Raw genomic sequence first — 24,719 nt, forward strand, 5'->3', positions numbered from 1 at the left:
GCCCATATATGGAGTTATCTGTATCGGTCTCTCTGACCGTGAACCTTTTAGGCCCATATATGGAGTTCTCTCGTGAACCTTTTAGGCCCATATATGGAGTTCTCTGTATCGGTCTCTCTGACCGTGAACCTTTTAGGCCCATATATGGAGCTCTCTGTATCGGTCTCTCTGACCGTGAACCTTTTAGGCCCATATATGGAGTTCTCTGTATCGGTATCTCTGACCGTGAACCTTTTAGGCCCATATATGGAGTTCTCTGTATCGGTCTCTCTGACCGTGAACCTTTTAGGCCCATATATGGAGTTATCTGTATCGGTCTCTCTGACCGTGAACCTTTTAGGCCCATATATGGAGTTCTCTGTATCGGTCTCTCTGACCGTGAACCTTTTATGCCCAGATCTGGCTCCATATATGGAGATCCCTGATGTCATCAATGTGGGCGTATACGGGCATATTGGTTGGAATCGGCAGTTCTTCACAACCGCCTATATCTGACCAACTTGACGCGCCAAGATTATATTATATTATACTACACTGTATTTTTATCTTAAGATTCTTATACCACTATAACTGACACTATACTTTTTTAATATTTATTTGTATTGGTTTTTCTTCAACATAACATAACATAACATAACATAACATAACATAACATAACATAACATAACATAACATAACATAACATAACATAACATAACATAACATAACATAACATACATTTATTCTTATTGCTATTGCTAGAACTCTCATTGTCTCTCCTCTCTCAATTCTTCTCTCTCTCTCTCCCCTGACACGGTCGAGGAGCCGACCCTAGAGTCGGTTTCTTCCTAAGGGGGAGTTTTTTCGTTACCACTGTCGCAACATTGCTTGCTCTGGGTGGGATCCCTGTCGGTCCTTTGCTCTGCATGTAAAGTGTCTTATGAGACAACTTGTAGTGATTTGACACTTTAATCAAATTGGATTGAATTGAATTGAATTGAGAGTTCTTTTCACACCGTGGGGAGGTTGTTGTTCTCATCAGTCGTGCAGCAGCGGCGTTTTATTATCCCGAAGATCACGTACAAGATCCCTGCCAGCACCACGACAGCTACGACTGAGAGTAGGACCACTGCCTCGTCCCAGAGGGAGGCCCAGCGCACGGGGAGAGTCCTGGCATCCTCTCCCAGCCTGTTGCTCACGCTGCACGTTACGGAGGTCAGGTTCTCTGTATCTACGGTCTGTGCCACGTGGATAAGGCTGGTGGCCGTGCCGGTCTTCTCGTCGTAGGAAACGGTCGCCTCGTCTGTGCCGTTGACGTTCCACGTGAACCGGGGTTCTGGTACTCCCTGTGCCTCGCAGACCAGACCCCAGACACCACCACCGTTCTGGACGTGATCACCGTTCACCGGCGCGCTATGAAGACCGGTGATAACGGGTGCGCCTTCCACGCCCAGTTCAAAGGAGCGGCGACGCGTCGTGAGGCCGGCCACGGAGACCTCACACACGTACAGGCCTGCGTGTGCGTACGTCAGCTTCCTGAACAGGGGCGCTTCCGTCTTCTCGCCGTCCTTGGTCCACGACACTTTGGCATCGTCAGAGGCGTCGTCCATCTCCATCTCCACCACCAGGGCGTCCCCTACCGTCTTCAGAACTTTCCCCGTGGGGCTCAGGTCAAAATAGCTGACGGCGATGTGTCGCGAGGCTTCCATCGTCCCGTCGTCGACCAGCGAACACTTGTATTCACCAGCGGCGTCTCGCGTGATGGCCGGCAAGGTGTAGGTGTTCGAGTTCTCCACCGAAACCGTCCGGCCGCCCGGGAGGTGGAAGTTGTAGCCGGTGGGAGCGGGATTTCCGTCCGCGTGGCACGTCAGCGTCACGGCATCCCCCTCTGCGACCGCGGGTCCTTCGGGCGTCGCCGTCAGACTCAGCCTCTCCGTCGGGTAGAGGAGAGGAAAGGTCAGCGTCTCGTCAGACTCCACCGGACCCAGCTTGTGGTCGGAGCGGCAGTTGAAGCGTGCTCCCACGTCCCCCCTGGTGGCCGCGTAGCGCAGAGAGGAGGAGGTGGTGGACAGACCCGTTCCGGGGTCCGTCGTCACGGTGGAGACCACGACCACGCGTGTCCCGTCGGCTATCAGCGGAAGGCCGTTCCTCTGCCACGTGATCTGGGCGGCAGGGTGGGCGCCCCTCACCACGCACGTTCCCAACGGCACGAGCATATCCTTCTCCAGGCGTTTCGCTTTGTCCACGATCTCGGGCTGGACCGTTGTGTAGACCTCGACGTTGATGCTGCGCACCCGCACGTTGTACTGGGAAATCACCACGCAGGTGTAGACTCCGCGGTCCGCCAGCGCGCTCCGTTCGATGACCAGGCCGGATCTGTGGTTGATGCTGACACGGCTTGCGGCGTCAGTGTGATGGGTGTCCTTATCGAAGTCGTGGCTGTCTGTCGGCGCCAGCTCAACGTGGGTGGTGTCCTTGTCGAAGTGTTTGGTCAACACGAGCGCGGTGCCGTCGCCCTGCACGTATCTCCACATGGTGAGAACCAGCTTGTCCCAGGCGGGGGTGCTGTCATCGCAGGGCACCACGGTGGTCTCTCCGTAGATGCCGATGACCGTCTCCGTGCCCCACACCGGAGCAAGCGTCCCGGGGCCGACGAGCAGGGCGATAAACAGGAGGAACATGGCGGACAAATTCATCTGGAAGCCGTTAGTTTCTTTTGGGAGAATCCGAGAGCTGCTGGTTGCATTGAATGATGATGTATTGTATTGTATTGTGTTCTGCTCCTTTTATGCTGTCGGCTGCTGTCATCACGGTGATGTCACGATGAGTCACTCATAACCATATATGGAGTCCTGATGTCAGCCATGCCCAAATATGGAGTCTATGATGTCAGACTGGGTTACAGTTACTCTGACTGCATTTAGGTTGCTATGGTAACCAAAGTAAATTCAACAAACATGTGACTGCATTTAGGTTGCTATGGTAACCAAAGTAAATTCAACAAACATGGACCCTCTATATATGGAGATGTCTGCGTCTGACAGCCCATGTCAATGTCATGCCCATATTTGGAGATCTCTGATATTGGGATGCCCATATTTGGTCATATGGAGCCCTTGGGCCGCTCCCATACATTGGCATGCCCATATTTGGTCATATGGAGCCCTTGGGCCGCTCCCATATATTTACATGAGCTTATATGCCTATATATGGGCATATCCGGTTTGTATAGTTACAGTATGTCTGAGTCACAGTGACATGCCTATAAATGGGCATATTGGGTTTATATAACATCACACCTGTGTGAAGTGAGGGGCGCTGTTATCGTCTTCCACCAAAACAAACTTTAAACCTGTATAGGAGGGGCTAGCGATATATATATATATATATATATATATATGATATACGTAGTGTATATATATATACAGTATAGCGAGTAGTAGTCAGTACTGTCCACAGTGTGGACAGTACTGTCCACAGTACTGTGGAGTCAGTACTGTCTGTGGAGTCAGTACTGTGGAGTCAGTACTGTCCACAGTACTGTGGAGTCAGTACTGTCCACAGTACTGTGGATTCAGTACTGTGGAGTCAGTACTGTGGAGTCAGTACTGTCCACAGTACTGTGGAGTCAGTACTGTGGAGTCAGTACTGTCCACATTACTGTGGAGTCAGTACTGTCCACAGTACTGTGGAGTCAGTACTGTGGAGTCAGTACTGTCCACAGTACTGTGGAGTCAGTACTGTCCACAGTACTGTGTATTCAGTACTGTGGAGTCAGTACTGTCCACAGTACTGTGGAGTCAGTACTGTGGAGTCAGTACTGTCCACAGTACTGTGGAGTCAGTACTGTCCACAGTACTGTGGAGTCAGTACTGTCCACAGTACTGTGTATTCAGTACTGTGGAGTCAGTACTGTGGAGTCAGTACTGTCCACAGTACTGTGGAGTCAGTACTGTGGAGTCAGTACTGTGGAGTCAGTACTGTCCACAGTACTGTGGAGTCAGTACTGTCCACAGTACTGTGGAGTCAGTACTGTCCACAGTACTGTGGAGTCAGTACTGTCCACAGTACTGTGGAGTCAGTACTGTCCACATTACTGTGGAGTCAGTACTGTCCACAGTACTGTGGAGTCAGTACTGGCCACAGTACTGTGGAGTCAGTACTGTCCACAGTACTGTGGAGTCAGTACTGTGGAGTCAGTACTGGCCACAGTACTGTGGAGTCAGTACTGTGGAGTCAGTACTGTGGAGTCAGTACTGGCCACAGTACTGTGGCCAGTACTGTGGAGTCAGTACTGGCCACACTCTGTGGACACAGCCTGCTGTTCAGTTAGTAAGTATAGTTAACTGTGGAACTTGTATAAATTTCATACTACAGTGTAACAAATGAAGACACTGCTCTCTGCTGGTCAGAGGGGCACACTGCAAGCCTTTCTTTTCCAGTATGATTATCAAATTCCTTCCTTGATTTCCTTGAATTCCCCCACACATGTCCTACAATACAATACACACCTAACCCTTTTCCACCAAAATAACTTTGGTTCTAGAACTGGTTCCATTCTTTATTATTTGAGGGCCTCCTATATCAAGCTTTTGGTGCATGTCCACAAACTTTGTCCTACACAAACATTAAATTCCCATTGGCAATGAATGGAGAATTGTACGTCATGGACATAGTGTCATAGTGAGCAAATTATGATGTACGATGATCAGAGCGCCCCTCACTTCACACAGGTGTGATTATTTTCATGATGGTTTATATGACATCTGCATCTTCCAACCTGAATAGTGTCACGCCCACTTTGGTTCCCACTTCAGGGCAAGAACAAGTTACTGTTACAAGCAACAGTCCGGGATTGACATTTTCACTTGAGTGAAAGTACTAAAGTATTGGCATCAAGTACCAAAAATAGAAAGTACTCTATGTTCTCAAATGTATAAAATGTCTAAAGATCTCTTGAAAATATCAGTAGGCCCTATATATGTATATACTGTAGGGCTGAAGTGGTTAATGCAGGCTATATGTTTTATAATCTGAATCTAAAAAGTAACTAGTAACTAAAGTTTTCACATACTGTAATTGTAGTGGAGTAAAAGTACAATATTTGCCTCTGAGACGTATTGGAGTATAGAAGTAAAGGTATTGAAAATTGGAAATACTTAAGCACAGTACTTGAGTAAATGTACTACCGGTAAGTTACTATACTCCACACAGTGTCACATGGCTCCCAGTGCTGCATGTACTACAGAGTCATCATGGTACAGAGAAACACACATCTGTGGCACGGGAAGTTCTTCCCAGCCAATGTTGTCAGCTATAGATAACCTTTGGTCTGTGCTCTGAGGGTGAAAGAGGGTCTGGGTCTGGGGGTATAACTAGAGAGTTAGAACTGTGTGACAGACATACAGAGGGTCTGGGTCTGGGGGTATAACTAGAGAGTTTGAACTGTGTGACAGACATACAGAGGGTCTGGGTCTGGGGGTATAACTAGAGAGTTTGAACTGTGTGACAGACATACAGAGGGTCTGGGGGTATAACTAGAGAGTTAGAACTGTGTGACAGACAGACAGAGGGTCTGGGGGTATAACTAGAGAGTTAGAACTGTGTGACAGACAAGACGTACTGACTGATCAACCATGCTGCTGCTACAGGGACTGGCTTCAGTGCTGCTTCTGGTGGCATACGGTGGGTAAGCAGGCCTCCGTTTGACCACTGACATGGTACTAAGAAAGTAGTGCAATGTGCTATGATTCAAGGTAGGGTAACCGAGACAGCTTGTTTATTTTTGGACCACAGCGCTTTTATGAAACAATTTTATGATGACCCCATGTTATTCTCCATAGAGAAATTACTTCCATGAACCAGGCAGAACCAGGGGATGAGTGAGTGAAGTCAGTGCTCTATTGCTACCGGTATATAGTGTTTGTTCAGTAACAGGGGTCTGTCTCTCGAGCTCTACAATGCATTTTCAGGTGGGTGACAAATTATCAGCCAATCCTGATAGGGGAGAGTAGCTATTTATCAGCTTCATTTCTATAGTGTGCAGCTCCAATTCTGTCTGCTCATTTCTTTGAGTCATCACTTGAATTACAATTACTTCTGTATCCTGTGACTGTCTGAGTTCTCTCTAAACTGGATACAATTGGTATCCTGACTTGAAAATGCATTGTTTTGTTTAATAAAGAGCTGGAGAGACATGGAGACTGTTACTGAACGAACACGTTAATGAGTATTATCAGAATATAAAGCTATTTAACACTCATTTTAACCAAAGAAAATCACTTACTCTACATTTAATGAGCATGTAGCCTACATACTTAGTGTACTACTAGTTGTTATTCTTATTTATTTATTATGTTATTGTTATAATTGCTGAAGCAATGTTAAAGGTATATTCAGTGATTTGACTTAATTCAAATATCACTTATTTTTTCTTTTTTTCTGGATAATCCTCCCTACTATAGAGTGTGCTGACCATATAAGGAGTTCCTCCCTGTCCCCAGTGAGCCCCTGGAGTCAAAAAACCCTAGTTTTAGTTTTGGTGGCGGGTGGCAAAGCCTTCATCCAATCAGGATGAGAGGGGCCTTCCTCCAATCATGATCGAGTGGGGGCGGGCCTTGGTGCACATGCTGTTGGCCTGTTGCACTTCCCCCCACTGTAGAGCGTGCATGTGCACATTTTGTTACCAGGGCGGACTGGGTGGTTTTCCAAATCACCCAAATCACTGAATGCTCCTTTAAGGAACTGAAACCAAATACATTTATTGTTGTGTACTTGCCGTGTACACGATATAAATATTGAATCTTGAATCAAACCTAATGGTACTGTACATAACAGCACTAACATAAAGCATAGTTTCAGGATTTATGAGTTAGTATAGAAGGTATGTGTGTGACATCATCATCATCATACCTGGAAGTTCTGCGGGAACGCCTACTGGGTGGCAAACAATTAACGCAAATTTAACACCAAATGTTGGTGTCCAAATCGAAAAGAATGTGGAAGTAAAGCGTTCTTCCGGGTCCTTCAAACGACCACTGAGCAAATTCCATTGGAATGAATAAGTGGGGGCGGGGCTGTCCTCCGCTCTCTAGCTTATATATGTGACCAGATTTGACTGAGAGCCTGCCATCGTGCAACCTCCAGCTTTTCACCAGAGAAGAAAAACTGAATTTATTTACATTTTATCCAAAATGAGTTAATAGCACAGGCAGACTCGCATACTAGACTAACTAGAGTATGTCTGAAATAAGTGTCAGAGCTGAAATCGACATGTAAATATGAAATAAATGCTTAAACATGTAGCTAGGTGTAATGTTAGAGACCACAGAAGACATGTAAATATGAAATAAATGCTTAAACGTGTAGCTAGGTGTAATGCTAGAGACCACAGAAGACATGTAAATATGAAATAAATGCTTAAACATGTAGCTAGGTGTAATGTTAGAGACCACAGAAGACATGTAAATATGAAATAAATGCTTAAACGTGTAGCTAGGTGTAATGTTAGAGACCACAGAAGACATGTAAATATGAAATAAATGCTTAAACGTGTAGCTATAGGTGTAATGCTAGAGACCACAGAAGTGAACCTTTCAAGCCTGTTTTCTCAACTCACTGTTTCTCTGCAAGACATTACTCTATAAGCCATATCTCCAAAACTGGTGGGTCAAACTGAACAAACAATATGTCAATTTGAAGCTATGATTCCCTGCTTTCACATGACATTAGAAAACGAAAATTCTAAAAAGTCCCTCAGTCAAATTTGGCCACATATACATAACTCTATGGTTTTCTCTCCTACAGCGTGTGGGTGTGGCAGCCCCACGTTTGAGCCTGATGCCAGCCGGGTGGTGAACGGACAGGATGCCCGTCCTCACAGCTGGCCTTGGCAGGTACCGTAGACCAGGGGTTCTCAACCTGTGGGTCAGGACCCACGCGATTTATTCATTTATTTATGCATTGGGGGGGAGGGGTCCTCAGATTACAGTAAAGTAACTTTTAAGACCCTTCTAATACCTAAAACAACCGACTGCATCAACAGTCATCAAACTATTATAGAAATCCCACTCGTGTGGGCGCTTTTTTTACGCTTTTGTACGTCCCATGGAGGGTCCATAGACTTGGCTGCTACATGACGAGGTGGCAGACTTCGGACGGGAACCCCTTTTGGTGATGTAAGCATTATGTTATGCTTTAGCTATTGAAAAATAGCAGATCTACAAGCTCGTAGCTCATCAAACTTGTGAAAATGTGAGCTTGTAGATCTGCTATTTTTGAAAAATCAGGAAAATGTGGCGCAAATCTTTGAATATATATTCTTTCAGAGCGAACATTTTTTTAACACAAATCTTTGCTTCTGGGAGGGTCCCTGGAACAACATATTTTCAGATGGAGGTCCGTGTCCAATTACATATATTTTTGGGGGTCCTTGACATGAAAATGTTTGAGAACGACTGACATAGAAATATGAGGTTTTTCACGAGGTTTGTCACGATTTAGAAGGCATTTGTAGAATCGTCCTCAGGTCTAAATGGGTTAAGGTGTCATGTGTGGGGCGGCATGGCGACATCTTGGCTTGCTTCTTGTATGAAACACAATGAGTTACAAGATGTCTTTATTTATATCGGCCACACAACGTTGCCATACTCATTTAGTGCCCTAAACAAACATTAAAGTCCATAGACTAAAATTAAATGAAAAGTGCACTGTCTTGTCTGTCACATCACATGCAAAAGCAGACGTTTCTGTTTCTGTGTGGCTACCAAGGCGGGAGGGGACATTTTCTTTAAACCGGCCCACATGTTCCTCAGCCGGGCGTGCGTGCAGACAGCATTACATTCACAGAACACTGCCCAATGATGGAACAGCAGCATTGTCAATTCATTAACTGTTAATTGAAGAATGTATTTAACGGTGATTAATCGATTTTCGATAAATTGTTAACATCCCTACTGAGAACCACTGCTTGCTGCAGACGCACTCTCACCATCTATGTTCTCATCTCGTGTTTTTTTGACACCTCGTTCGGTTTAACTTACTTACCGCAGTAACGGAGTGCGCTTGTTTTTTCTCGTCTCAGATCTCCCTGCAGGTGAAACGTGGAAGCCGCTTCAATCACATATGTGGAGGCACTCTGATCGCTCCTCGCTGGGTCCTGACGGCTGCACACTGCATTCTGTGAGTCACACGTTACAAACATTAAACCTCACAGAGCTGCGGTCTATCATGCAACCCATTTTTTCACCCAGTGTCAATTATCTAATGTCTATTCAAACTCTAAACTAGAGTTCTCATCAGGCCCGGAAATTAAGGCCTGGCCCTACCTGGGCACTCCTCAAACCCTGTACACTAAAGACACTGCCCTCGTTGCCACCCTTAGATCTCCATATATGGAGCTGACCTGTTCTGACATTCCATATGTTGATCTGACCTCATCAAACCCTGTACACTCAGGACACGATCCATATAAGCCAGACCTCATCAAACCCTGTACACTCAAGACACTGCCCCCACTGCCACCCTTAGATCTCCATATATGAAGCTCACCTGTTCTGACATTCCATACAGTACGTCTTACCGGTGTATCAGTGGTGAAAAGGGAGAGCAGTCTAATGTCTGGCTCTCTAGCACCGCGGGAAACAAAGATATGAGGTTTTGCTTGTTTTGCAGGGATGGACAGGTGAAACGTGTGGTTTTTGTTTTGCAGGGATGGACAGGTCAAACGTGTGGTTTTTGTTTTGCAGGGACGGACAGGTCAAACGTGTGGTTTTTGTTTTGCAGGGACGGACAGGTCAAACGTGTGGTTTTTGTTTTGCAGGGATGGACAGGTCAAACGTGTGGTTTTTGTTTTGCAGGGATGGACAGGTCAAACGTGTGGTTTTTGTTTTGCAGGGATGGACAGGTCAAACGTGTGGTTTTTGTTTTGCAGGGATGGACAGGTCAAACGTGTGGTTTTTGTTTTGCAGGGATGGACAGGTCAAACGTGTGGTTTTTGTTTTGCAGGGATGGACAGGTCAAACATGTGGTTTTTGTTTTGCAGGGATGGACAGGTCAAACGTGTGGTTTTTGTTTTGCAGGGATGGACAGGTCAAACGTGTGGTTTTTGTTTTGCAGGGATGGACAGGTCAAACGTGTGGTTTTTGTTTTGCAGGGATGGACAGGTGAAACATGTGGTTTTTGTTTTGCAGGGATGGACAGGTCAAACGTGTGGTTTTTGTTTTGCAGGGACGGACAGGTCAAACGTGTGGTTTTTGTTTTGCAGGGACGGACAGGTCAAACGTGTGGTTTTTGTTTTGCAGGGATGGACAGGTCAAACGTGTGGTTTTTGTTTTGCAGGGATGGACAGGTCAAACGTGTGGTTTTTGTTTTGCAGGGATGGACAGGTCAAACGTGTGGTTTTTGTTTTGCAGGGATGGACAGGTCAAACGTGTGGTTTTTGTTTTGCAGGGATGGACAGGTCAAACGTGTGGTTTTTGTTTTGCAGGGATGGACAGGTCAAACATGTGGTTTTTGTTTTGCAGGGATGGACAGGTCAAACGTGTGGTTTTTGTTTTGCAGGGATGGACAGGTCAAACGTGTGGTTTTTGTTTTGCAGGGATGGACAGGTCAAACGTGTGGTTTTTGTTTTGCAGGGATGGACAGGTCAAACATGTGGTTTTTGTTTTGCAGGGACGGACAGGTCAAACGTGTGGTTTTTGTGTTGCAGGGATGGACAGGTCAAATGTGTGGTTTTTGTTTTGCAGGGATGGACAGGTCAAACGTGTGGTTTTTGTTTTGCAGGGATGGACAGGTCAAACGTGTGGTTTTTGTTTTGCAGGGACGGACAGGTCAAACGTGTGGTTTTTGTTTTGCAGGGACGGACAGGTCAAACGTGTGGTTTTTGTTTTGCAGGGACGGACAGGTCAAACGTGTGGTTTTTGTTTTGCAGGGACGGACAGGTCAAACGTGTGGTTTTTGTTTTGCAGGGACGGACAGGTCAAACATGTGGTTTTTGTTTTGCAGGGATGGACAGGTCAAACGTGTGGTTTTTGTTTTGCAGGGATGGACAGGTCAAACGTGTGGTTTTTGTTTTGCAGGGATGGACAGGTCAAACGTGTGGTTTTTGTTTTGCAGGGACGGACAGGTCAAACGTGTGGTTTTTGTTTTGCAGGGATGGACAGGTCAAACGTGTGGTTTTTGTTTTGCAGGGATGGACAGGTCAAACGTGTGGTTTTTGTTTTGCAGGGATGGACAGGTCAAACGTGTGGTTTTTGTTTTGCAGGGATGGACAGGTCAAACGTGTGGTTTTTGTTTTGCAGGGACGGACAGGTCAAACGTGTGGTTTTTGTTTTGCAGGGATGGTCAGGTCAAACGTGTGGTTTTGGGAGAGCACAACTTGAGCCAGCAGGAGGGAACGGAACAGAACAGGGACATCCTGCGCACCATCATTCACCCTGACTGGGACGACCGCGTGTCCAACGGGTGGGTGGGTCTTTTTATCCCCACATCCAATACTAGAATAGAATGGAATATATAATATATAATAGAATAGATCTGTATTGTCATTGTAACATGTACAACAAAATTGGAAGTGCCAACCGATCAGTTCATCAAATCAATAACTAATAAATATGTAGGCCAATAAATAAGCTAAAACATTTATAAAATATCGGACAGATCCGTCTTGAGCAATGATTTGCGGGATTTTTGGAAATAATCTGGAGGAGTAATATAAAAAAGTGTTTTTCAAAAGTCTGCCTCCTGGTGGCGCTATAACAGGCCGTTCTGGAAGATTTGGGGCAGAGGTTCATCGTTGGCATCCAGGGAGTGTGTTTGCAGAATTTTGCATCGACCGGGTTAACGGTACCGGAGATTAGCAATAGCTGTACACGGACAAACACACACACACACACGGACGGAGTGCAAAACATACTCTCTCCCGATGCCTTCGGCCTGGTGGAGACAATAAGCTAAAAGTAAATAACTAATACGCAACAAATACACACAACCATATAGCCTCTGTTATTTGCACTTGAAACATGTAGGATTGCAGCAAGAGATTATGTTTTAGGAGCAAGAGATTATGTTTTAGGAGCATTGGAGTGTGATTATTGCTGTGGGATGTAAACTGTTTGTTTGTTTGTCCTTGATTTGATTGCTACCTACTACCAACTATCGTAGATTATGTCTACGTAATATCTACGTATCAGGAGGTGATACAGAACCTATGATATGGTTTTTATTGTGACAGTTCCACACTGTCACAATAATTTAACGTGTGTGGAAGGTGCAATAGCAATAATCCTGTTGGAAATGATGCATCACTTTGAAAAAGGCACTAGAATCTCTGTTCACGGTGAAACTGAAACAACAAATACCAACGAAGTCGCCATTTTACCAATTCGCGCCGGAACTGCTCAGCCTGGTATTTGTAAAGTAACCTCAGTAAATTATGCTTAAACGGTTAAATGTAACATTATTCCTAACCTTAGTTAAACGGTGCCAAAATCCAACCCTATTCAGGAACTTAACCCCAGTACAACTACAACAACCACAACAAGAACAACAACACCTGTATAGCTGCAGCTGGGAGATGAACACATGAGTTAAAGCGCGTATATTCTGTCATAGACACACACTCAGAGATCTCTGCCAACTGCTAAGTCTGGTGACATCTAACTTGCTAGTTAGTGGATATTGTATCTGTTTTGCTTTTTTCTTTTTCTGAATAAAGTCTGTTCCTAGTGTTCTTATGTAAAGCGCTTTGGGTATTTAGAAAAGCGCTATATAAATTTTAGCTATTGATATTGTGATCAATAATTTCCACACAGCAACGACCTGGCCCTGCTGAAACTGGACAAGGCTCCCTTCATGACGGACAGCGTTAGCGTGGCCTGTCTTCCAGAGGCCGACGAGATGCTGACCCACGGGGCAGCCTGCTACATCTCTGGCTGGGGCCGGCTTTACAGTAAGTATGTTCCCATAGTGGGGGAGATGCTGACCCACAGGGCAGACTGCTACATCTCAGGCTTTACAGTATGTATGTTCCCATAGTGGGGAGATGCTGACCCACGGGGCAGACTGCTACATCTCTGACTGGGGCCGGCTTTACAGTAAGTATGTTCCCATAGTGGGGAGATGCTGACCCACGGGGCAGACTGCTACATCTCTGGCTTTACAGTACATATGTTCCCATAGTGGGGAGATGCTGACCCACGGGGCAGACTGCTACATCTCTGGCTTTACAGTAAGTATGTTCCCATAGTGGGGGAGATGCTGACCCACGGGGCAGACTGCTACATCTCTGGCTTTACAGTATGTATGTTCCCATAGTGGGGGAGATGCTGGCCCACGGGGCAGACTGCTACATCTCTGGCTTTACAGTATGTATGTTCCCATAGTGGGGGAGATGCTGACCCACGGGGCAGACTGCTACATCTCTGGCTTTACAGTACATATGTTCCCATAGTGGGGGAGATGCTGACCCACGGGGCAGCCTGCTACATCTCTGGCTTTACAGTATGTATGTTCCCATAGTGGGGGAGATGCTGGCCCACGGGGCAGACTGCTACATCTCTGGCTTTACAGTAAGTATGTTCCCATAGTGGGGGAGATGCTGACCCACGGGGCAGACTGCTACATCTCTGGCTTTACAGTATGTATGTTCCCATAGTGGGGAGATGCTGACCCACGGGGCTGACTGCTACATCTCTGGCTTTACAGTATGTATGTTCCCATAGTGGGGGAGATGCTGACCCACGGGGCAGACTGCTACATCTCTGGCTTTACAGTAAGTATGTTCCCATAGTGGGGGAGATGCTGACCCACGGGGCAGACTGCTACATCTCTGGCTTTACAGTAAGTATGTTCCCATAGTGGGGGAGATGCTGACCCACGGGGCAGACTGCTACATCTCTGGCTTTACAGTAAGTATGTTCCCATAGTGGGGGAGATGCTGACCCACGGGGCAGCCTGCTACATCTCTGGCTTTACAGTAAGTATGTTCCCATAGTGGGGGAGATGCTGGCCCACGGGGCAGACTGCTACATCTGTGGCTTTACAGTATGTATGTTCCCATAGTGGGGGAGATGCTGACCCACGGGGCTGACTGCTACATCTGTGGCTTTACAGTAAGTATGTTCCCATAGTGGGGGAGATGCTGGCCCACGGGGCAGACTGCTACATCTCTGGCTTTACAGTAAGTATGTTCCCATAGTGGGGGAGATGCTGACCCATGGGGCAGACTGCTACATCTCTGGCTTTACAGTAAGTATGTTCCCATAGTGGGGGAGATGCTGGCCCACGGGGCAGACTGCTACATCTGTGGCTTTACAGTATGTATGTTCCCATAGTGGGGGAGATGCTGACCCATGGGGCAGACTGCTACATCTCTGGCTTTACAGTAAGTATGTTCCCATAGTGGGGGAGATGCTGGCCCACGGGGCTGACTGCTACATCTGTGGCTTTACAGTAAGTATGTTCCCATAGTGGGGGAGATGCTGGCCCACGGGGCAGACTGCTACATCTCTGGCTTTACAGTAAGTATGTTCCCATAGTGGGGGAGATGCTGGCCCACGGGGCAGACTGCTACATCTCTGGCTGGGGGCGGCTTTACAGTAATGTGTCCTTCTCTTCCATTATGTAACATGGTCATTATGTAACATGGTCATTATGTAACATGGCCATTATGTAACATGGTCATTATGTAACATGGCCATTATGTAACATGGTCATTATGTAACATGGTCATTATGTAACATGGCCATTATGTAACATGGTCATTATGTAACATGGTCATTATGTAACATGGTCATTATGTAACATGGTCATTATGTAACATGGTCATTATGTAACATGGTCATTATGTAACATGGTCATTATGTAACATGGCCATTATGTAACATGGTCATTATGTAACATGGTCATTATGTAACATGGTCATTATGTAACATGGTCATTATGTAACATGGCCATTATGTAACATGGTCATTATGTAACATGGTCATTATGTAACATGGCCATTATGTAACATGGTCATTATGTAACATGGTCATTATGTAACATGGTCATTATGTAACATGGCCATTATGTAACATGGTCATTATGTAACATGGTCATTATGTAACATGGGCATTATGTAACATGGTCATTATGTAACATGGTCATTTGAATGGACAACATGTTGATCAGCCTCTACTAGCGACTGTAGTACATACCTTTTCATCATTGGCTGCCTCTAAGCCAATGGGAGACTTATAGTCTGAACGGCATAAAACCCATACTCTGAACGCCGCAACGTGAAAACCCATCGGCTATTTTCAAATGGCCGAAATGTATACAGGGCTGAAGTGGTTGCTGTATGTATTGTAATAATAATAAAAAAAATAATTAAAAAAAAATGTTTTGTAAATGTACAATAATATTTTGAGATGTAGTGGAGTAAAAGTAAAAAAAGTAAAAGTACTTAGTACTTAAATGTACTTAGTTACTTTCCACCACTGCATCTCAGTGACATCAGACGCACAGAGCGTCGCAGTCCCGATCAAATAATTAGTAAGAAGAAAAACAAAACAAAAAGTGTTTTACCTTTACTTTCTAATTATTTGATCTACCCAAAACATTGTGTGTATTGTCATGATTTGTCACGAGCCCAGTTGGCTTTGTCCGCGGCGCAAACGTCTTTAAATAAATACTTTTTGAAAAGTCTATGTGGAGCTATTTCCTGGGCCCTCGTCGGGGGCGGGACTGCAACGCTCTATTGCGTTTGATGGTGGAATAACATCAGGTGATGTGATCGTTGTGATGTCTGTGTGTTCCCCACCCATGCGTTGGATGGTGTAATAACATGTGATGTGTGTGTGTTCCCCACCCATGCGTTGGATGGTGTAATAACATGTGATGTGTGTGTGTTCCCCACCCATGCGTTGGATGGTGTAATAACATGTGATGTGTGTGTGTTCCCCACCCATGCGTTGGATGGTGTAATAACATGTGATGTGTGTGTGTTCCCCACCCATGCGTTGGATGGTGTAATAACATGTGATGTGTGTGTGTTCCCCACCCATGCGTTGGATGGTGTAATAACATGTGATGTGTGTGTGTTCCCCACCATGCGTTGGATGGTGTAATAACATGTGATGTGTGTGTGTTCCCCACCATGCGTTGGATGGTGTAATAACATGTGATGTGTGTGTGTTCCCCACCCATGCGTTGGATGGTGTAATAACATGTGATGTGTGCGTGTTCCCCACCCATGCGTTGGATGGTGTAATAACATGTGATGTCTGCGTGTTCCCCACCCATGCAGCCAACGGGCCGCTCCCTGACATCCTGCAGCAGGCCTTGCTCCCGGTGGTGGACCACGGTGTGTGCAGCAGCAGCGAGTGGTGGGGCGACACCGTCAAGACATCCATGACCTGCGCGGGAGGAGCTGTCCTGGCAGGCTGCCAAGTACGTCGCTTCTCAATTTACAATTTAGGCATTTAGCAGACGCTCTGAATCCAGAGCGACTTACATTTAAAGGAGCATTCAGTGATTTGGGTGATTTGGAAAACCCCCCGATCTGCCGCGGTAACAGGATGTGCACATGCACGCACTAGAGTGGGGGGGACACGCGACAGGCCAACAGCACGCACACCAAGGCCCGCCCCCGCTCGATCATGATTGGCAGAAGGCCCCTCTCTATCCTGATTGGATGAATGTTGGGCCACCTAGCCAAAAAAGGAAACCTACGTTTTTTTTTACACCCAGGGGTTAACTGGGGACAGGGAGGAACTCCTTATATGGTCAGCACACTCTATAGTAGGGAGGATTATCACAACAAAACAAAAACATATTTGAAATATAGTGAAATCACTGAATATACCTTTAAGCAAGAACAAAAAGCATGGCAATACATGTCATATACATAAAAAAGGAGTTATCATGAATCATGTGTAAGCTAAGAACGTAACAGTGGAATATCTATGTAATGAAACTATGCATATACTATATAGTGCTATGTCTACATAAAATGCTATAAGTCTACACAAAATGCTATCTAAGGTCGTTGGGGCTAGGGCAAGTGCTACAGGCCCTGATGGAGTCTGAAGAGGTGGGTTTTCAGACTATGGCGGAAGATTGTGAGTGAGGCTGCAGTTCTGATTGTAATGGGAAGTGCATTAAGCATTCCATAGTTTAGGAGCCAGAAGGGCTCAACTCAAAATGCTCTCAAAAAGGTTTCATGTCAACGTCAACACCTGACCTGTCTGTGTGTGTGTCCGTCTTCGTGTCCATCCCTCTGTCCTCTGTCTCAGGGGGACTCGGGGGGACCGCTGAACTGTAAGGGACGGGACGGCCGGTGGTACGTCCACGGGACGACCAGCTTCGTGTCCATCGAGAACTGCAATAAAGAGAAGAGGCCGACCGTCTTCACTCGTGTGTCTGCCTTCAGCGCCTGGCTCAGCGACGTAAGACCGCCTGACCTGTTCATGTGCAGTACAGACAGACAGACAGACAGACAGACAGACAGACAGACAGACAGGCAGGCAGGCAGACAGACAGACAGACAGACAGACAGACAGACAGACAGACAGACAGACAGACAGACAGACAGGCAGGCAGGCAGGCAGGCAGACAGACAGACAGACAGACAGACAGACAGACAGACAGACAGACAGGCAGGCAGGCAGGCAGGCAGGCAGGCAGGCAGGCAGACAGACAGACAGACAGACAGACAGACAGACAGACAGACAGACAGACAGACAGACAGACAGACAGACGTAATTGATGAATGAGTGAATACTGTCATTTACTTACTAAAAACATTCTTGTCATTTCATCTCCTCAGACGATGCTCCATTACTAAGGATCTACTGGATGTCTGCAGATGATTTACTACTGTACTCAGTGTACTGTATCATGTATGTCATAATAAACACCATTTATTAATCATGTCTGGTCTCAGAGAAAGCATTCGCTAATTATATGTTTGTAAACATAAATGCTAAATGCTTATCTTTATATTATATTATTATTATGTTTACAGCCAACGGTAAACAATGTCCTTCAAGCTATAATGTGCCGGTTCAGAAAGCACATGCTGTCCTGTCACAATCTGATTCAGCTGAATGTGCACCAAGGGCTCCATTTCCATCACCGCTAAACCCCTTATCCCTAAACTTCTTTGCCTTTTTTTACTATTTTGCAAAACATTTTTTAATCGTTAAAATGGCCAGTCTACAAGCTGGCCATTTTCAAGCATGTCAATGTAGATTGGCTAGTTTAACTATTCAAAAATATTTTTCAAAATAGTAAAAAAAAAAAGGCAAAGAAGTTTAGGGATAAGGGGTTTAGCGGTGACGAAAATGGAGCCCCAAAAGTCAGTGGTTCTCAACCTGTGGGTCGGGACGCCCCACGTGATTTTGGGGGGGAGTGTCCCAGATGACAGTGAAGAGACAATTCAAGGACTTTTAAGTCCCCGGTTCAAATATGATTATTTTGGGGGCTCAGGGCCATGGAAAGGTTGAGCACGGCTGTATTAAGTGCTGCCATACATTCAATACAGTGTGGCACATTTCAGTAAAAATACTTGTTACATAATCCAGTCTGCTGGCTGCCTGTCCCATAACCAAACATATAATTCAAGTAGCTGGGGAGACAGTCACCCAAAATTTGGGTGACTGAGGACCTGTCATGACATACCTTTTGTTTGTGTTTTTTCTATTGATTTGGTCATTAAGGTCCACAGAATGCTCTGCCGGAAAAGAATTAAGTGGATATGGCCGAATTTAGGCCAAGGAGTGTTTTTCGTGCTTGGAATGGATTCAGAATCATTCAACCCCCTAGTTTGACATGTCACATGCTACGGTCTATGGTGGGGTATACAAAAATGTCCATAACTTTTGTTTTCGCGATATCTCCGGCAGAGCAGACCTCTCATTATGTGGACCTTAATGACTGAGTGAATAGAAAAAACACAAATAAAAAGTATGTCATGACATCACATCTTCATTCCTTGAGCTTTTGGGGCATGTGGCTCCCCGGCTAAAGATTCAAGATTCCTAACCGATTCATATCTCACCATTTGAGATACAGGGCCAGACAATATGGCATCTTTGTATGTGGAATAAAAAATGAAAGGAAAAGCACATCACATGCAAAAGCAGAGATGTTTCTGTGGCTGACAAGGTGGGGAGGACATTTCTTTATAACCGGCCCACATGTGTGTTACTCGGCCACGCGCGCACAGACAGCATTACATTCACAGAAAACCGCCCAATGATGAATTTTCAGCTATTAATTAACATTAGTTTCTAGTAATACAAATTTTGTATGTTTGTGCCAATAAAAATCACACCCATGTGAAGTGAGGGGCACTAATATATTATGTAATGGTGATGTAAAACAAACGGTGCCAACACAAACATTAAACACCATTAACAATAAAGAGACAATATGACGTAATGAGGCACATTATGACGTAAATCTTCCCTTCATTGTCAATGGCGTGTGTATAGGAGGGGCTAGCGCCACTCAAAAATGGCATTGTGAGTGACAAAAAAAATCACACCCGTGTGAAGTGAGGAGGCGGGCTCTCTTATCATCATCATCATCATTTTTCGACCGCAGTCGAGATCATGGATTTCACAATGCCATGCCAGACTTCCCGGTGTGTCCCTAGCGATGACATCAGGGACAGTTTTCTACCTCTGGTCTGGTTTGAGGCAGGACTCCAGAGAAGAAGGGAAGATATAACCTCATTCATTGTCAGCTCTGTAGCAGTGGCCGGCAAACTGTGTTCTTCTGGATCGGACTAGTGAAGAAACACAGGGAAGGTTGCTGTATATTAGATTAGTCGATCATCATCTCATTCCGGCCAATAAGAATTTGCATCCCTGTGCACCTTCGTCTTCAATGTTTATGTTTACACAAACCCTCAAAACTGGCCATTCATTGTCAATGGCATTCAATGTTTGTGTTAGGACAATGTTTGTGTTTACACAAACCATCACGCTGTCCAGCTTTGAGAGCTGGACAGCGCCCCTCAAAAATGTCCACCATGAAGCCAACATGGTGATATGACCCCTGACCCCTGCAACAATCTATCTAGCAAATTGTAACAGGCATGGACGTGCACACATAATACATCAAAGCCCTTTTACCCGTCTGTAAAACAACTGCCCTCTCCAGACCACGAATTCAGCGTTTACTGATGGTGAAAGAAATGCAAATGCCCTCCTATTCCTCTCCTTTCCATGCCATGCCAGAAGGCAGCATTCAGGAGAATTCCTTTTTTCCCCGAAGTCTCCTGAACTTGAACACAGTGTTTTCAGCTGAACAAATTTGTTTTAGAAATCCATGTCGTTACACCTGCATCTCCACTAGCTAAAGAGTGCTGGGTATAGGGTTCTATTTTTTATGAAACAATCAAACTAACTATATAACTATAACAGGCTACCTATAAACAAATAAAACAAATTAACAAAAACTGCCATATGGAACATTCAATTAACCCCAAATTGGAGTGACATTGAGGGGCCTCTATGGCAGCACGCCCCCAAAAGTGCTTCATGTTCCGTCAATAGAGTGTCGCAGTCCCGCCCCCTTTCATGACGACGCCAGGCCCAGGAAATTAATCCCAATGCATTTTTCCCATAGACATTTCAAAAAGTATGTATTTAAAGACCTTTTAAGTGTCGTACGAAGCCAACTCGAGTCGTGACAAATCATGACAACAAACACAATATTTTGGACCAAACAAATAATTACAAAGAAGAAAACAACAAAAAAAGTGTTGTAACCTGCTGTTTTTTTCTACTTTCTAATTCTTTGTTTGGCCCAAAACATTGTGTTTATTGTCATGATTTGTCACGACAAGAGTTAGCTTTGTCCGCGGCGTAAACGTCTTTAAATAAATACTTTCTGAAAAGTCTATGAGGAAAATGAACGGGGATTTCTTTTCTTGGGTCTCTTGAGGGGGCGGGACTGCGAAGCTCTATAGGGGGCACCACAAATGCAAACAAATATAAATGTACATGTATTGTTGTGTATTCACATGCATGAACAAACACCTACTCTGTTACAGGATCATTTGTCATTAACCGCCAATGGGGACAAGGCTCCAGTTACAGTTCTTTCTGTCCCAGTTACACTTTATTGGTCACCCTTTAAGGCCTGCAGTTCATACAGTTTTAGGTGATGAGGTGACCATCAAAACATGATAACAGCCTGTTTGGTTCAAAACACACTCCCCACAGCAAGGACGGTACAGTACAGTACAGCAAGGTACAGTACAGCCCAGGTACAGTAGCCTACAGCCCCCCTCCAGTTCCTCTCATTTTGTCAAACAAAAAAATCACACTTGTGTGAAGTGAGGGGCACTACCAAATTGAGTTATTGACAGTTCCCCCCGTGCGCTGTGGTCTCTGTCATGGTCATGTGGGGGTCCCCTTCAGGGGTTCCAGGGGGTCCCCTAGCAGCTAAATGACTGGTCTCTGTCATGGTCATGTGGGGGTCCCCTTCAGGGGTTCCAGGGGATCCCCTTCAGGGGTTCCCCTAGCAGCTAAATGACTGGTCTCTGTCATGGTCATGTGGGGGTCCCCTTCAGGGGTTCCAGGGGATCCCCTTCAGGGGTTCCAGGGGGTCCCCTAGCAGCTAAATGACTGGTCTCTGTCATGGTCATGTGGGGGTCCCCTTCAGGGGTTCCAGGGGGTCCCCTAGCAGCTAAATGACTGGTCTCTGTCATGGTCATGTGGGGGTCCCCTTCAGGGGTTCCAGGGGGTCCCCTAGCAGCTAAATGACTCTTATGGGGATCCACTGGGGGTCCTTGAAATAAAACACTGGTGGACACTTTTTTATACTTGTGATAACATAAAAGCTACAGAATTTAAAGGAAATACCAAAGGAAGAAATAAAAAAGGTGACTCCGTTGTCTAGGTCCACTCATTAAAGATGGAGTGCTGTGAACAATTTTACCCACTAAAATATGACCATCATGTGATTAAACTAGAAGGAAGATTTTTTTTTCTTTTCTTTTTTTCAAAAAGTGTACATAGTGTTATATTTTTATGTGGCCACCGTTCATTAAGTATACCTGGTTTCCACCTTAGCACCACCCACCTGAACTGAAGCCACACCCACAGCTGTTGTTGTATGATAATGAGGGAGGGGTTAGGGGAGGGGATGATTGTAGTGTGTCACTAAAGTGGTGTATTTAAAATTGGACTTTTGACTCAAAGGCTTTCAGCTTATAATGTAATATAATACATATTTGAATATTATAACCACACGTGGGGGTCTATTAGAGTAATGTTAACTCCATAGACACATACAAAAATCATGGCAATCCATTTCTAAAGCATGCTTCAATTCAGTGTTCATTCACCTCTATGTTGTGTGGGTGTTTCCTGAAGGTGACAGAGTTCAACACCTCATCATATTAGTCTGCTGCAGTTTGTTTCAACGTCTCTACCAACAAGACAGTGGCCTTGTGGTTAGAGTGTCCGCCCTGAAACTGGGAGGTCAGGGGTTCGATCCCCGGCCGGGTCATACCAAAAACTGTCAAAATGGGACCCAATGCCTCCCTGCCTGGCACTCAGCATCAAAGGGTTGGATTGGGGGTCAAATCAACGAATGATTCCCGAGCGCGGCGCACGCTGCGGCTCACCGCTCCAAGAGATGGGTCAAATGCGGAGAACAAATTTCACTGCGGTAACGTGTGTGACTAACGTGTACGACTTTGACTTTAACCAACGTCTCTCTACTCGGCAGCTCCTTGTCCTCCACTCGGCTCCTCCTTCTTCTTCTTCAGGATGTCGTCGATGCGCAGCAGCAAGATGGCCGTGTCCAGGGCGGTCTTGTAGGTCTGGGCCTTGACGGTCAGCGGCTCCAGGATGCCCAGCTCGCTCATGTCGGTCAGGGCTCCCGTGTCTCCGTTGACGCCCCAGGCGGTGAAGCCCTCCTCGGCGTGCTTGGCCCGCAGCGCCGTGAGCACCCGGATGACGGAGGCCCCGCAGTTCTGGATGAGCGTCCTGGGGATGACCTCCAGGGCCTGGGCCACGGCGCGGTACGGCCACTGCTCCAGGCCGTCCAGGGCGCGCGAGCGCTCCGCCAGACGCCGCGACACGGCCATCTCCACGGCGCCGCCGCCGGGCAGCAGGTAGGGCTCCAGCAGGATGTTACGGCACACCAGCATGGCGTCCTGCAGGTTGCGTTCCACCTCGGCCAGCACGTCCTTGCTGGCTCCCCGCAGCAGGATGGTGCAGGCCTTGGGCTCCCGGCACTCGGTGACGAAGGCAAAGTACTCGTCGCCAAACTTCTTCACCTCGAAGAGGCCCGCGCCCGTGCCCACGTCCTCCTCGCGCAGCTCGTCGGTGCGGTTGGCGATGCGGGCGCCGCAGGCCCGCGCGATGCGGTTGTTGTCCGTCTTCCTGACGCGGCGGATGGCCGTGACGTTGGCCTTCACCAGGTAGTGCAGGGCCAGGTCCGAGATGCCCTTCTCGGTGAACACCAGGTCGGGTTTGAGGCGGATGATGTCCTTGCACATCTGCTGGATGTACTCCTCCTCGATCTGGAGGATCCTGGCGAAGTCCTCCTCTCTGGTGATCTCGATGTCCGTCTGGCTCTCGCCCTTCTTGTACTCCAGGGAGCAGTCCAGCAGCAGGATGCGGGGGTTCCTGATGGTGCGTCTCATGCTGGCGTGCGTCACGTCCTTGTTGACCATGACTCCCCTCAGGACGCAGGACTCCTCCATGATGCCGCCCGGGACCTTCTCCACCTTGGCGTAGTTCTTGATGTCGATCTCCTTGTGTCCGTTCTCCTCCCGTTCCACGGTCTTGACGGCCTCCAGGGCGATGTTGCAGGCCAGCTCGGACCAGCGGTTCAGGGCTTTGGTGTTGACGGCCGAGTTGACGATCTTCAGCATCATGGCGCGGTCGTTGGGGTCCACGGGAGTGGCGATCTCCTTGAGGATGACCAGTATGTCGTCCAGCGCCTGCCTGTAGGCGGTGATGATGACCCGCGGGTGCATCTTCTGCTGCAGGAACTGCTCCGCCACGGACATCATCTCGCCGGCCAGTATGATGACCGACGTGGTCCCGTCGCCGACCTCCTCGTCCTGCGTCCGGCTGATCTCGATCAGGCACTTGGCGGCCGGGTGCTGCACCTCAATCTCCCTGAGGATGGCGTTGCCGTCGTTGGTCATGACGATGCCCCCCATGGGGTCAAGCAGCATCTTCAGCATGGCTCGGGGCCCCAGGCACGTGCGGATGACGTCGGCGATGTTCTTGGCCGCAGCGATGTTCCCGGCTTGGACCTTCCTGACGGGCTCTCTCTTCATGTTCTGGTTCATCACCACGACCGGTCTTCCCATCATTTTGGCAGCTGAGATATATACGTTTTGGCAGAACTACAAGAGATATCTAGGTTAGAATACAGTAGCTGATAAGATAGTGACCGTATACGGGCCAGCCATGGCTTTCATAGTCCTCATTTCTAGCATCATGAAGAACTTTGATGACGTCACCCACCCCAAATCCCTGCGATTGGCTGAGTTGATTCAGCCTTCAGCCAATGAATGAGCCTGTAACGTGGATATAATACGGTGTATGTGTGAGTAAGGGTTAAGTTTCGTCTTTGTAATTGTTGTGGGCTCGAGTGTCCCCGCCGCCCCATTTTCATTGGCTACATGGCTGTGACATTACGTGGGTCAATACGTCATCATCAAGTTGGGAGCTACTTAGGGCTGGGGCGGTATGGGATTTTTATTACCGCGGTTATTG

The 24,719-nt window shown here is 46.7% G+C and overlaps 3 protein-coding genes across 3 annotated transcripts; 1 reads left to right on the plus strand and 2 right to left on the minus strand.

Annotated features, from left to right (window-relative positions):
- Positions 1 to 989: 989 nt before the first annotated feature.
- On the minus strand, positions 990 to 2,660 carry LOC306927343 (CD166 antigen homolog; the record flags this gene model as incomplete). Its single annotated transcript, XM_079507054.1, has 1 exon — positions 990 to 2,660. The coding sequence occupies one exon, from the start codon at positions 2,658 to 2,660 to the stop codon at positions 990 to 992; it is 1,671 nt and encodes a 556-aa protein (XP_079363180.1).
- A 2,955-nt stretch (positions 2,661 to 5,615) lies between these two features.
- On the plus strand, positions 5,616 to 17,806 carry LOC306927344 (chymotrypsin-like elastase family member 3B; the record flags this gene model as incomplete). The annotated part of the gene is made up of 8 exons (XM_079507055.1): positions 5,616 to 5,664; positions 7,786 to 7,874; positions 9,062 to 9,159; positions 11,317 to 11,442; positions 12,792 to 12,928; positions 16,268 to 16,410; positions 17,256 to 17,408; positions 17,789 to 17,806. The coding sequence occupies 8 exons, from the start codon at positions 5,616 to 5,618 to the stop codon at positions 17,804 to 17,806; spliced, it is 813 nt and encodes a 270-aa protein (XP_079363181.1).
- Positions 17,807 to 22,699: 4,893 nt separating this feature from the next.
- On the minus strand, positions 22,700 to 24,313 carry LOC306927345 (T-complex protein 1 subunit gamma-like; the record flags this gene model as incomplete). Its single annotated transcript, XM_079507056.1, has 1 exon — positions 22,700 to 24,313. One exon carries the CDS (start codon positions 24,311 to 24,313, stop codon positions 22,700 to 22,702), a length of 1,614 nt encoding a protein of 537 aa, XP_079363182.1.
- Between the last annotated feature and the right edge of the window lie 406 nt (positions 24,314 to 24,719).

This window comes from Electrona antarctica (assembly GCF_951216825.1).
Source record: "Electrona antarctica genome assembly, chromosome: 7".
In the NCBI taxonomy this organism is placed as follows: Eukaryota; Metazoa; Chordata; class Actinopteri; order Myctophiformes; family Myctophidae; genus Electrona; species Electrona antarctica.